This window comes from Mixophyes fleayi, chromosome 3 (assembly GCF_038048845.1).
Source record: "Mixophyes fleayi isolate aMixFle1 chromosome 3, aMixFle1.hap1, whole genome shotgun sequence".
Classification (NCBI taxonomy): domain Eukaryota; kingdom Metazoa; phylum Chordata; class Amphibia; order Anura; family Limnodynastidae; genus Mixophyes; species Mixophyes fleayi.
This window is the reverse complement of record NC_134404.1, coordinates 270,472,080-270,487,375: the sequence shown is the minus strand read 5'-3', so window position 1 is coordinate 270,487,375 and position 15,296 is coordinate 270,472,080. Positions and strand designations below refer to the sequence as shown.

General features: G+C 37.8%; 1 protein-coding gene across 1 annotated transcript in view; it reads right to left on the bottom strand.

Moving 5' to 3' along the window:
- Window positions 1-15,296, bottom strand: part of SYNE1 (spectrin repeat containing nuclear envelope protein 1) — a 334,503-nt gene that overhangs the window by 89,781 nt on the left and 229,426 nt on the right. The window contains exons 97-103 of the mRNA XM_075203581.1: window positions 13,624-13,755; window positions 11,971-12,077; window positions 10,072-10,228; window positions 8,623-8,754; window positions 7,640-7,792; window positions 5,920-6,129; window positions 4,429-4,530 (exon numbers count right to left, since the gene is read on the bottom strand). Coding sequence (XP_075059682.1) covers window positions 4,429-4,530; window positions 5,920-6,129; window positions 7,640-7,792; window positions 8,623-8,754; window positions 10,072-10,228; window positions 11,971-12,077; window positions 13,624-13,755 — 993 coding nt within the window. The remainder of the gene's footprint in view (window positions 1-4,428; window positions 4,531-5,919; window positions 6,130-7,639; window positions 7,793-8,622; window positions 8,755-10,071; window positions 10,229-11,970; window positions 12,078-13,623; window positions 13,756-15,296) is intronic.

The following is a 15,296-nucleotide window of genomic DNA, read 5'->3' as shown; positions in this document are numbered from 1 at the left end:
ATTTACTGGCCGAATATATTTATTTCTTTATATTTTAGACCATCAACCATTTCTGTGGAATGCGGCAATGGTTAGAACTATGGAGCTTTGCAGAGACAGGGCAATTCAATGGGAAGGTCAGGCACGTAGGAAAAGTGAAACGTAAAGATAAATTCAGGCCTGACATCTACTTCTGCCTTTCTGAGCTGTGGACAAACCTTTGCTCTCAAATATGGAATATTGTGCAAAAGTGTGGGTGGAGACTGGATCTGGAAGTTCAGATCTGGGAGGACTGAGGTGCAACTATCTAGACAGTATAAGGACACTATGCAGTCCTCCTAATGATGTGTAACTATCTAGGCAGTAGAAGTACACAGGACAGTCCTCCTACTGAAGTGTTATTATCTAGGCAATAGAAGTACACTGGACAGTCCTCCTACTGAAGTGTTACTATCTAGGCAGTAGAAGAAGACTAGGCAGTCCTCCTATTGAAGTATAACTATCTATGCAGTAGAAGAACACTAGGCAGTCCTCCTACTGAAGTGTAACTATCTAGGCAGTAGGAGTAGACTAGGCAGTCATCCTACTGAAGTGTAACTATCTAGGCAGTAGGAGTAGACTAGGCAGTCATCCTACTGAAGTGTAACTATCTAGGCAGTAGAAGAACACAAGGCAGTCCTCCTACTGAAGTGTAACTATCTAGGCAGTAGAAGAACACTAGGCAGCCCTCCTGTTGAAGTGTTACTATCTTGGCAGTAGAAAAAGACTAGGCAGTCTACCTACTGAAGTGTAACTATCTAGGCAGTAGAAGAAGACTAGGCAGTCCTACTACTGAAGTGTAACTATCTAGGCAGTAAAGGAATACTAGGCAGTCCTTCTACTGAAGTGTAAATATCTAGGCAGTAGAAGAGCACTAGGCACCCCTCCTGTTGAAGTGTTACTATCTAGGCAGTAGAAGAAGACTAGGCAGTTCTCCTACTGAAGTGTAACTATCCAGGCAGTAGAAGAACACTAGGCCGTCCTCCTATTGAAGTGTACCTATCTAGGCAGTAGAAGAACACTAGACAGTCCTCCTGAAGTGTAACTATCTAGGATAGCAGTAAAAATTAAAAACCAAAGTGCCAGAGAGATGACATGCCATGTAAGACAACCATTATTAACCCCTTCAGGACTCACATGTGTTTTGACACATATGACCAGAACAAGTCCCACATTATTTCTTTTAATCGGTTTCATCAGGCATGACTTTTTTATTACATATTCTACCCAATTGAATTTTACTTTGCTTGCTTTTGTTAAGGACAAAATGTACTTTTTGTGGTAGCATATTTTTATAAACAACCTTTCATTTATTTTGGATATAACAGGAAAAATGCACTTAGCCATGGTTAGAGATTATGCTCACTAATAAGTGTCATAATAAATGTTATATATAAATGTTGTGTTGGTTGCTTGGGTTTGTTTTTTACATTTACCATCACTTTTTGGGGCATATTCAATTGTTTAGAATCCCCGCGGCATTAAAACTATTACCTTTATTTCGGTAATGGTAAGCTGGATTTCAGCTCGCAGCTCCCTGAGGCGCGAGCTGAAATCCAGCGAGAAAACTACCGTAATAACGGTAATAGTGCGCACGCCGCAAGATTTTTGGCTATAAAGCCAACAATTGAATATGCCCCTTTAAATATTTTATTTACTTTTTTATCCCCCTAAAAAGATTACATTTTATTTTTAATACAAACAGCATGTGTTTATATGCAGTAACATTAGTTTTGATACTAGGTCGATGGGTACTACTAGACCCGTGGGTTCTTCGTCCTTAGTGGAAACCCCACAGATGACCTCACACAGGTTTCTGGGAGAGATAAATAGTATAGCGATTGTCCACCTATATATCATTCTATGCTAAATGCTGCACAGGAGCAACCTAACTGCCGGGAAACACTTGTTAAGGTTCCTGGACATTATACAGGAATCACCGTCTACCAATGACAGCCGGGAACATGTGCAGGTGGTAAACTATATAAATCTTTGTTTATGGGAAATGTCCAAGCTAACCTTCAAGCCTCTAACAACTTCTGATGCCTGTTGTAATCTCTTTTTTATTTTATTTACTTTCATACAAACTAATAATTGCATATTCAGTAAGAAGACAGATGTATTTTTATTTACCAAATTTATTGGGGGGGGGGGGAATAAAATAAAGCAACATATTTATTATTCACCAGTTATCTGTAATAACAGTAAGGTAAGATACTTTGCTGACCTCACACATTTCCAGGACAAATATGCTACGAAACATTATATACATAATATTACTTACACCTGTACAATAAAATGTTACAGTATGTGGGAGCAGTGAATTCATAATGCACCTTTAATAAAATGCCTATAACACAATAGTGTGTACTGAACATTGGTACTTGGATGTCAAATACACAAGTGATACTAAGAGATAGAGAGGTGAATTGCACAAATATACACATATATATATATATATATATATATATATATATATATATATATATATATATAATTGGTGGGTTCTGATATAGTTGCTTATAATCAGTAAGTTCTAATGTCATTGCGTCAATAGGAAAACTTGTGTATTATAAGGTATAAAGCACAACCAACTGTAAATTATAACATGCACCAGAGGTTTCTTTAGATTCTGTCACCTGTATAAAAGCACTAAAAGCAGACTTTTTTTAATGGAGACAGAATCCTCAGTGACTTCTAATGTCCTTGAAATGTACAGTAGGGGTAGATTATACCATATATCATTTCTATATCTGACTACTGATGCTTTTATGCAGTAACTGAGAATGAAAGAAAAGCTTCCTAGACACAAACAGATAAATACAGTGGATAAGCACTGAATATAAAATGACAGACAGTACACACAACAAAGTTTTACATTGTGTTAACAGCATCCAAGTATAGTGCTAATGGTATCTTGGAATGTGACCCATCTGATAGAGGGTTCCTGTAGATTCAAGAAAAGGGGAGAATCCCTGGAAATATGAAATGCAGAAGAATAAGGATTTCAAGAGACAGATACAAATAGCTATTGGGTTTATTTATAACTAAAATGAAAATGTGCTGTAAAGTATAGCAACCAGTCAGTAAAAACTTTGAAATATAAAAAAAATAATTACTTTTGAGTGAACTAGTGCAAGTTAGACAATATGGACCTCATTTAGAGTCGGACGCAAAGTCGTTTAAGAAGAGTAGGAGTGGGAGTGTGCCGCAGCTTGGTAGAGTATTACGAGTGGCAAGCAACCCCAGTTGCATCCCACTTGTAATACCCTATTGAGCTGCGAGCAGTTCCTGCAGCTAGCTAACGCTTGCGCCACCTAATTCCTGCCACACAGCTTTAGCCCTGTTTTGACGTGTGTTGCTTCTGCGCCTCACTGCGACTAGGATTTATTTACATGGTCACACCTTCACAAATCCGTGTTCCTCCCATTCTCTCGTAGTGAGTCGCAAGCTGTCGCAAGTGTTAATTGCGTCCAAGATGCAGGCGGATTTGGTGCTTTCTGCACATGCTTGGTAGTGATTTTTTTGCTGGATGCGCCTAAAACAGACTTTGCGTCCGACTCTAAATAAGGTCCTATGGGTTTATTCTATTAAAGTGACTTAGAGGAAGAATGGGGTCAAAAAAGGTGTAAAGATTGCTTGAAGTAAAAATTACACCATCGTCTATAATAGGAGTCATAAATTAAGAATTCTTAATTTTTGGTGTTAGATAAAATCGTTATCATGGACATCAAATTCTATAAAAAGATCATGAATAAGACTGACATACAACACATAGCTTAAAAAGGAATTGTTATAATTTAAAAGTATTTTTTTACAGTATATAGGGACTTTAAAATGAATGGCATACAAAAACATGTTTAAAATGTGTTTTTTTAAGTGGTTTCCTGCCATTCAGTACAATACACATGTTGTTATTACATGTTGTTATTTTTATCCAGTGATTATGTAACAACTACAAACTTTTTAACAAAAATGATATGGCAATGCTCTAAAAATTACTGGAGTTACTAAATAGCACACATCCTAGCATACAGATAAAGTATTTTTACTCTGTTTTTGATTTAAATCATTTTAGAGAATAATCCCGAATGACGGCAAATGTCTGACTGGTTAATATGGGTTTTTGCACATTTGCATTTTTTTTAGTAAATAACACCCAGAATTAGACAGATACAACGTAAGTGAAGATGATAACACACAAGGCTGTGTCTTGCTGGAATGCAACAATACAGTGAGAAAAGCTCCAACAGGATAATTATAAAGAGGAGTAAGCAGCGATCTTTTGTTTGTAATTTGTACTTCACACGTAAAAAACAAAGTGTCACGTATTTTAAGAGGTGTATGAGCTACAAACACATAATCAATATTACTTATAAGACACCATAATGAACGTTATCAATATATTACCTGCATCTGGTCTTTTGCAGGTCTTTCCGCTGCTTCAGCCAGTTTGTGCAATATGAGGTATTTGCTATCAGCCAAGGAAGTAAAGAGTATCTTCAAATCATTCTATAAACACAACACATTTACACAAATTAAATGCTGCAAACAAGCACAATTGCATTGGTTATTATGGGCAATAGTTTCATTGATGCTTACTTATAATACTTGTGCATTACCTGTGCAATGTCTACCTGGACCACTAGGTGTGTGTGTGTGTGGAGAGGAGGGAGTGGGTGTTTTGCTGTGGTTGCATTATATCCAGTGCTGTAGTGCGCCCCTACACACTGCTTTGTGACACATATGATGTCATTACTCTTTTTTTTATTAACTTTACTGATTGCGAGGTTGAACAATCTTACAATAACATTTAAACTCAAAAAAAAGAAATCATGAGAGCTATAATAACATAGATCAACATTTCAAGATAAGTAGAAATAATAAAATAGAGAGGTTGTCAGAAACATGAACATATATCTCCAAATAATTACAAGCAAAGTTTGAAAGAGATAAATGCTGGGGAAAAAAAGGAGGCATATTAAGATTGTCAACCAGGATTTCATATTACTTAGGGGGGAGAAAAAGGGGGAGAGGGAAAGGTAGCAGTAATGAATAGGGAGAAGATCAAGGGGGAGGGAGCACAGAGCTCAGGGGAAAGGCGAGTAGGGGTTTATGAAGGGTAAGAGCTTAAGACATGGAAGGTAGGTGGCTATTGTTATCCGATGCCCAGGGTTCACAGGGCTTTGCAAAATATTAGTTGAATTGTTAATAACAGCGATGATGTATTCCATACGGACACATATGTTGTCTAAAGATGACATGCGCCATTCTATTTTCAGATTACCCTATGTTATATACTAGAGTGTGCCCAAGGTTGGTGCGCTGTGAGTAGAGGATGTTGTTCATGGATGTGTTGTGCTTGACTGGACGTGTGGCTTAGTTTGCTGTTTCCTTTGTATTGTCTTTTTGGTGTCATAGTGCAGCAAAGGCGTCTCCACGACATATCAATAAACATTTTTGAACTGTAGTTGTGACATGCATGAAAATAATTAGTTATTTCAATATGCTGTTAATGATCCCTGATAACAGAACGTAATACAAATATCATGAGCAGCACGGTGGCTAAGTGGTTAGCACTTCTGCCTCACACCGCTGGGATCATGAGTTCAATTCCCAACCATGGCCTTATCTGTGTGGAGTTTGTATGTTCTCCCCGTGTTTGCGTGGGTTTCCTCCAGGTGCTCTGGTTTCCTCCCACACTCCAAAAACATATTAGTAGGTTAATTGGTTGCTATGAAAATTGACCCTACTCTCTCTCTGTCTATGTGTGTTTATGTTAGGGAATTTAGACTGTAAGCTCCAATGGGACAGGGACTGATGTGAATGAGTTCTCTGTACAGCGCTGCGGAATCAGTGGCGCTATATAAATAAATGATGATGATAATGAGGATATCATACCTGGAAGGTCAGAAGATCCTGCAGTCTTTCTTTCATTTGATAACATCTGTGGTTAACAACTGACTCTAAAGAGTTTAGTCTTCTTAGAAGACAATACAATGTGTCCTCTATCATTTCCTGATAGTCCCCACTGCTTGTAAATGTTTGGAAAAACAGATTCTTGTTCTTGTCCATTTCTTCGCTCATCTCTTTAATGTCTTTTGCTAAAGTCTGCTCCATGAGCAAAGATAAAGGTACAAAACATTTGTTTATTAACATTTATTTAAATGGCGGCAGTGCACTCAGTAGCAATTTCAATTTGGGAACAACCACAGTATTGAAACAAGACTGGGTATTACAAACAGACAATGAGGAACCTGCTCAACCATAGTATGAAAATATTATTCTAAATATATGACTCATTTCAGTGGTGGAGCTACCTTTAGTGCAGCAGGTGCTGTGCACCGGAGCCCATGGAGACAATGGGGCCCGCAGCATGGGGAATTAGTGAGCTGTGGGCCCCAGTTCTCTCCTCCCCTGCACTGGGGGCCCATAGCTTGCTAGTTCTGCCTCTAATTCATTTATATATATATATATATATATATATATATATATATATATATACATACAAGTTAACCCGTGCATGATACTCATGCATTCTAGTCAAATCAAGCTACTTAAGGTCTTAAAAAGGTTCTTGTCATGCATTTGGGCCTAGCCCAGGCCTCCTCAGGGGAAGAGCGTTACTTCCTGACACAAGCGCCCTTTTTAATGTGTGTTCATGAGGTAAAATTACCTCATGAAAATGAGTTTTAACCCTCAACTCGTAAATTTAGCCTTTACTACCCCTCCCACGGGGGGAAGGGGGGATGATGGAAGTTAACTGACTTCACTATTCTAATTTTTTTGTCAAATAATGTCAGTATACCAAATTTCAGGTCAATTGGATGAGCCCTTTCTGAGAAAATAGTTTTTTCCACACACACACTAACACACGCCGCTAGGCTTTTACTTTTATATATTAGATAATGCTAAGAATTTAGTAGGTCAGTGTATAACTCCGCCCAGCAGGTGGCGCTGCAGCTTGTTGTTTTTTTTTACACACACAGACTAACACACGCCGCTAGGCTTTTATATTATAGATATATATAGATATATATATATATATATGAAAATAAGTACTACACTTTTGTACAGTTGAAATACACTGACATCAGTCATATAGCAGGTCTGATCCATTTACAAGTATTTAAGCCATTACATTTTTTGACCTGGATGTAGCTAGGAAAATACACTTAATGTCATCCATGTATTTCATAGGTAGAGGTTTGTTTCTTAAAACTGCTATTAATTATTTATAATTTTGCACAGTTTCCACAGGGTCATGTGACTACCATGGCAACTACAGTCACATGACACATCCTCCTCTTTATTTCTCCTCTCTGTCTTTATGCAGAGAGACATGCAGACAGGTGAGAGCCTGTGATTGGCAGCAATACTTGTCTGCCTTTCAGAGAGATTTTGAAAAGGGGATACTGAAGTGGGATTGCTTCTTTAATATACACCCAACAGAAAATGCAGTTATTACATACATTCCTTTCTGCCCTGCAAAAGGTAAATACTTTATATTCTGGTTATAAACAGAAAAGCATGTGTTAAAGCCCTTGTTTGCGCTATAGCTGATGTACATAGTACAACTTAGATTAAAAGTTCATAAAATGTTACAATTGACAAATGATACCTCATGGTAAAGGCATGTTTCTGTCTCTTCTGGTTGGAGTGCCGTTTGTACAAAAAGACGTTCCTCCACATCATCCAACCACGTTGAAGTCGCTGAGACAGCGTCATAGAATTTTTTCTCCAGTGGAAGAATCTTCTTTTCTCCAGCTCCATTCTAAAGACATACAATAAGGGACTATGCTGTTAGGTTTCATCTGAAACATACCTACTACACTATAGATATTAGAGATCACTTAATGTTGTCTAAATTAAGGATTTATACTCAAACTGGGGAAAGTAAGTATTTGTTTTTTAAAGCTTGTTTGATATCACATGTTTTCTAATGCAACGTTGTGCAACCTGTTTGCTCAAATTCTGTATTGGGGGGGGGGGGGGCAGCAATTGTCAGATATGTAGTGAAATATATTGTTAATCGTCTCTTTTTGTCGCCTAGAACAATGGAGCACTGACATGTGGGGTCCTGCCTACATAAAGGATTGTGCACCACTGTTAGCACCATAATCTAGGTTACAAGATGTCTCCACTGTACAGTCTTTACAGAGAAGGGATGAGGCTGCCTTCAGGCTACAGTAATGAGAGATAATTTGCTATTCTTGAAAAATGTTTTATAATATGAATAAAAACGACCAATAGGGGCATATTCAATTGTTTAGTTTCCCCACGGCGTTAAAACTATTACCGGTATTACGGTAATAGTAAGCTGGATTTCAGCTAGCGGCTCAGGGAGCTGTGAGCTGAAATCCAGGGAGAAAATTACAGTAATACCGGTATTTACGCGCACTATTACCGTAATGACGGTAATAGTGTAAGCGCCGCAAGATTTTTGGCTATAACGCCAACAATTGAATATGCTCCATAATGTCTTATTTAGGTTTTGTTTATTTCACGATCCTTAGTTATTGAGGTAATTATTAATGTAAAAAGGTCGTCTATCATTAACATTTACATAATATTGTAATGACTTGTATTCATTCTACTATTTACCTGGGATGATACGTCTTCCAGTGCTTGGTTTAACCCATCCAAAATGTTGACTACTGATGATTTATCTTGAACTTGCTTGTCTCCTTTGTAAAAAGGCACCCCAGAGATAATTCTGTTTGTTTTGCTGAAAATCTATTTAGAGAGATACATAATATAACTTTAGAGTTTCAAGTGCAATCAGCATAATTAAAATATTGTTAAGGTGTAACTTCTATCTCATGAATATTGGTTCAGCCCACAAAATGGGCTGAACCAATATCTAGAATACCATATGTAGAAGATAGGTGCAATTTTCACCATGATTATAACAATAAATGTATCGTAGCATGTGCATTGTATAGGTGGTTGATATTATGGACCCAAATCATTAATGAATGTAATTGCCGATGTGTAGTATTGTGCGCTAAACCACTCTGTGCATGCCCAGAACCACACCACACGCCAGTGAACACAAGAACATCCAATTCATCTTCGAGCTCAAAGGACACTTAGGACAGTCTATGGGCGGAACAGGAAGGGCATAGGCAAACCGAGGGGGGTTCCCTAGTGCATGGAAACCCCCCTCAAAGCCTGGGGCACTGTATAATTCAGGTGGCTGGACCCTTCCCCTGCTTCACATGGCTCTGCTTGAAAAGGGAGAGCTGGGTGCACCTAACAGTAGTGCACGCAGCATTGCCCATGTATAATATAGGGATAGGAAGAGTTGGAGAGCAGCCAAGCACTGTCTAATATTATTGCCATGCCCCCATGTATGCTGGTCACGCCCCACTGGTGGCGTGGTGTGGAAACCCCCCTCTACAAATCCTGCATTTGCCCCTGAAGGGGAATGAGCTTCTGCACATTGTCAAGTTAGAGAGAACACAGCAACGTCCTTTTCTCTAAAGTAAGTGTTTTTCTATATTATCACTTGCACCAGCTACAGGGAAGATGTAAGTGCCGAGTGTTAGTGATGGCAGATGTGTATGCATGCTAGAATATGTGTTGGCAAACAGGAGTAATTGTAAAAATACATTTTATGTACAGTAGACATTAATAACATCCTGATAAATGTATGTTATGGAGGGGTATGGATAAAAAACAACTTTTTTTTTTAATGTTTTATCATTAATGCCTCTATTAATAACAGGTGGCAATAATTGAATACTTTTTTTCTGTGCGTTCTTTTGGAACTTTATATTCCACACATTAATTGGACGTATCCTGCAGTGTATTGTGTTTGTCACAGCAGAGCGCACCTAGAACTGTATTTGACAAGAGACGTTTCTTCAGATCTGCTTCTAATTGAATACGGATATGCGTATGTACGAATTACGTGCTTTTAAAAAAAATGCAATTTACATTCCTCTTGTGTGCCTTAATGAATCAGGCCCTATATATCAATAAGCCTTGTTTGTGTTACTCGTTAAACATAAATTATGGTCTATTACTGTAAGCAAGTTCTATAATTACCGGCTGATCTTGTTCCTGCTGTAAAGAGTTGTGCATTAATTTCTCTTTGGTGCTGAGCTCCTGGTGCAAATTTTCCCATTTCATTCTCATCTGATCTTGTGATGTTGGTTTAATGCCTTCCAAGCCTAATTCCTTAGACAGGGTATCTGGCCCTTCACTGTATTAAAGAGTAAAAAATGTGGTCAAAATATATTTCCATGAATACTGAAAATATGGACAAGAAGGACACATGTATTTGTCAAATAGACACAGTGGATGTAGCTATTTTCTAGGCTGAACCAATACTCAGCTTACCAAATCACTAACATCAGTGAGACTATATTCTCATAATATTGGTTCAGCTCACAAAGTGCCTTCACTATTACCCCATTAATACTGCACCAAAATCCCGGGTTTTTCCCGGGGCGAGCTCAAACGACCCGGGTCTTGGTGCAGTATGAATGGTACAAGTGAAAAATCCCGGGTCTAAAAACCCGGGTCTTGAATCCGGGATTTATCGGGGGGTAATTCCCGGGTCGGACCCGGGTTGCCTGCACTATGAATGGTGCAATCCGGGATTTTGCATGAGAGAGAGAGAGAGAGAGAGAGAGAAGAGAAGAGAAGAGAGAAGAGAAGAGAAGAGAAGAGAGAAGAGAAGAGAGAAGAGAAGAGAGAAGAGAAGAGAGAAGAGAGAAGAGAAGAGAGAAGAGAAGAGAGAAGAGAAGAGAGAAGAGAGAAGAGAAGAGAGAAGAGAAGAGAGAGAGAAGAGAAGAGAGAGAGAAGAGAAGAGAGAGAGAGAGAGAGAGAGAGAGAGTTTTCTTTCATATTCCAGCTTTCAGCCAATGAAAAGTGCTCTGTTGATGACTCCCACAAATTGCCAGGGCACAGACTTGTGCAGTATGAATGGGGTCAACCCGGGAAATTCCCGGGTCCAAGGTGCAGTATGAATGGTGTTTCTGAGCTGGGACGCTCCGAGCCCCTGCAAAAACCCGGCTTCAAAAACCCGGGATATTGCCAGGGCGGCAGTATGAAAGTGGTATATGTGTAAGTGGTGAGTACAATTCCACATTCTTTTGCAGTAATATGTAAACAAACGTAAAAGTAATCAGTTCAGAGAAACATAACAATGCAAAATATACAAAACAAAACATATAGCTTAGTCTTTGTATCATCTCCTTCTGTTTTCTTGTCTTCTAAATTTCTCCTTTTGACCCTATTCTTTCATCCCTCTTATCCTAAGCTATAAGTCTGAGGATAAGCAATACCTGCTGTAACATTTCATTCTTGTTAACAATGCTGCGATCCTTCAACATTGAGGATCTCTAAACCTTCTCCCTTCATTATTTAAAAAAAAAGCGATAAAGAGGGATGACACCCACTCAAGATAAGACATCATCTATCAGAACTTGGAAACAGTGGCACTACTTCATGTCATTTAAGTGACTACTATATTGCATCAAAACAGTGAAACAGCATTATTTGTTACCTGTCTCCCTTCCTTCTTTCCTTGCTCGTCTCCTATCTATTCCTTATAGTTTTAATTGTTCTCTCATATTTTTAGCACCTCTTCTTTAATACTCTTCTTTTTAAAATGTAACTACGATATATGCAAATAAGCTACACATATAAATGTAATCTGCCATTCCCATACTTCAGGAAGTTATTACCTATTAGGCTAGGTTTAACGGAGTGTATCACTTAAAAACAGTAACATTTGTGGTCTATTATTATTGAATTTAACAGAATTGCAGAAATGATATGGAAGGTTTAGCCTCCAATTTTTCATCACTTGAAAAAAACAAACAGCTTTTACAATACATCTGAAAATTATTTGGTAACTATAGTCTATGGACCTCTTGTGCAGTAAATCCGATAGCCAACAATATGGCCTGAAACAAAAAAAATGTAAGAATTCCATACCTAATATTTGACCAATCAGTAGTCGTCTGCTGATTTATAATTTCACCTCCACGACTTGCAACTGACTGCAACAATTTCTTCTGCTCAGCAAGTTCCTGCTCCAGCTCCTAATATAAATTACATAAAGGTGTATTCATTTTTTTTTTTTTTCTCAAAAGGTTTTTATTAAGTTTTTATTAAAAGAATATGTAACAAACATAGCAGTTACCATAGAGTACAGTGCATAATGTAGATCCAATAAATCGAACAGAACTGCCCATAAACCGTCAAAAAAGTAACAAAAAACAATAACACAGGAAACATAAGTACACATAAGACAAAGACTTCAAGGGGGAGGAGGAGGGAGACAGACAGGGGGGCAGGAGTCGGAGACTGGCCGTATTGACCCCAATCATCCATAAAGGCACATTTTGAGAAGGGGACATCTACCTTCCAGAGGGGTATACAGCATGGGAGATTTAGGTGGCAGACACAGGTCTATACTTTGAATAGAATTCGTACCATGTGAACCATTTAACCAGGGCTGAGGAAGCCCTTGAGGTGAAGTTAAAGCCTATGGTTTCCATCTCATAGCTGTGTTGTACTTTGCTGATGATTTTGGTAAGAGATGGAACCAAGGGGGATTTCCAGCTTTGAGCTATTGCGGCTCTGGCTGATATGAGTATGTGCCCAGCCACATAGTGATTATGACTCTGAAGATGAGGGGGATATAGGTGTAAAAGTGCCATAGCCGGACATGGGAATAAATCATCCTTAGTGACCTGGGTGATTAGCTGGAAAATTTCTGGTGAAATATCTAAATTAGGTGTATTCATTTTTAAGATTTTTTTATTTGTGTTTAGTAAGAACAGTATTCCTGACTCAAGCAATGTCTTAAAACAAACTTCAGTGTTTACAGAATGAGCATATTTACAATGTACATACTGATTCACCTGCACATCATCTGGTGATATGAACAATCCCTGGTGCAAAAAACTGTTTATAGCCAATGAAATAGCAGTGTGGGAGTGCAATGCAGGCTTGTGGCCGTACAAGCAATATAGGCTCAATATGTAAACAGTGGCTCACTATGTAAACAGTGGTTTTGTCAATGCAAAGTCCACAAAATTGGACATATCGTTCAAAGCCGTAATAGGTAAAATATTTTACTAAGGCACGGCGGTGCCACTGTTCCTAGCCAGAACACTGAACGCTTCTACCTGCATTAATGCCAGGTAGTTCTGTTATACTGAACCGGCAGATGAATTAGGCTAATCAACTTTAAATGGCTGAGGACAGTGAGCTGCATTCTCTCAGCTAGTTGGGAGGTGACCCTTAGCAAAATATATTATTAGGTGGTTGTGGTGCTTTAAGAATAAAACTGATGTAAATATTCTACTATAGATGTTTCTGGTGTTGTTGTCTACTTTACAGATCACAGAAATATAAGGTGACTTCTAATATCCATTCAAATTTACAAAACGGGTTGTAGTTTTCCTTAACACACACAACTTATTTTAATGAACACAGAATTTGCTATTTGTAAGTGATAATATCAGAACCTACTGTTTATACAGATATTATTTACAGGAGCTTATACATATATTAATGTCACTTGCGCATTAAATACTGAATAATAAACTGCTTCATAAACCAAACTTCATGGAGATTTACCTTCTGTTTCTGAAGACTATTCTGCTTTTGCAGTGCCCGAGTAGTCCGTGCCTGAGCCAGCCATTCCTGAACACTGGGGCTTTGTGAAGAAGACAACTCTGATTCGGACTCCTCCTTTTCATGGAACGTCCCCTAAATATAGACAAACAAAATGCTAATACCAGCACTGATCTTCACCTGATCCACGACCTTAATCAATAATAAGTTCAGCTGTACAATGGAAAAAAATGGTAAAATAATGTTTATTGTCAAAGTTTTTAATGTCGTCAAATAGGGCAAATGATGCTCAACTCATGAATCTATAAATGTATCAGATTAAATTGTCTGTTATGGCATCATTGGAAACTATATTAAATCTAATATTAGAGTTCCATTTACTATTGTAATGTGAACAGATACCTGGTGTTAAAGTCAACACATGCATGAATACATAGTGCACACACTTATAAATGAGCTTTATGGTATAATTGCTTTATACACATTCCCTTTATCTTATACTGCAGGTTGTTTTTACTGTACAGTTTTGTAACCCCTGTTTATATACAATATATATATTATACCCCAATTATTATGCTAAGGAGAATTATGCAAACTGCATCTTTGCTGAGATGTTTTATGGAACCTTTACAAAAAGGTATTATATTTCTTGGGCTTCCTTGGAGCGAAGAAGGAAGGATGACCGATTTCCCGGGGAGCAAACCTCGTACTGCTGCTTTACTAGTGATTTATAAGGCTGTTATATTTTTCGTTCTCAATTGTTTTTGATTTTGTCATATATAATTAAGCCAATTAGCTTCAGTTTACATGTAAACATCAACTAAGTTATTTGAAGACAAAACAAATCTAATAAAAAAAAAATAAAAAAAAAATAAGTTCTTAACTATTACAACACAGAAGCAATAAATGCTATAATGTTACATGGACCAGGAAAACACATCTGTTTTTAAAGACAACAGGTGAACTATTATCTCTAAAAATAACTAAATGCATTGTAAAATATCATTGCCTAATGGCTTAGTAATGTATTTCTCTGGTAAATGTGCCAGGAGAATCATGTCTGGTTTATACAGTAGTCCTGTAGTCTAAACGCGGTAATCTCTTGAATCACTTAGCAGAGTCACGTCAGAGCTTCTAATTTATCCATTGTGACGTTGAAGAGGTAGAAGCAGAGCAGATCAGCTACTTACTATTTCCTTCTGACTAATCGCCTTTAATTGTGGAAGCGTGGTTCAACATCTCTGCTTTACAAAGTACATGAAGCGTACCTTTGGACATTTTAAGTGGAAGACTATTTTGTATATTGTAATATATTTCCTGCTGCTGCACAGGGGTTAACGTTTGGAGACAAAGACCAAAATTATGTCTGGGAATAAGCTTTGTTACCAAAGGCTGGGATTTCATTTAAAGTACTTCCTTTTAACTTAAGTATTAAGAGACTCTACATTGTGGGTTATTGTACCATGCATTATAGGGAAATTGTATAGTATGTTGCAGTATATGAATGGCATAACTGGAACTTACCATCCAACTCAACATACATCCATCCAAACTGTATGTATTTTTATTTTGCATAAAAACACCAGTTAAAAACAGGCCAGCCCCCACCCTCCATCCCCAAAATCACACATGTTAGCACATGAGCTTCAATATGCTAATTACACTTTACCTGTATA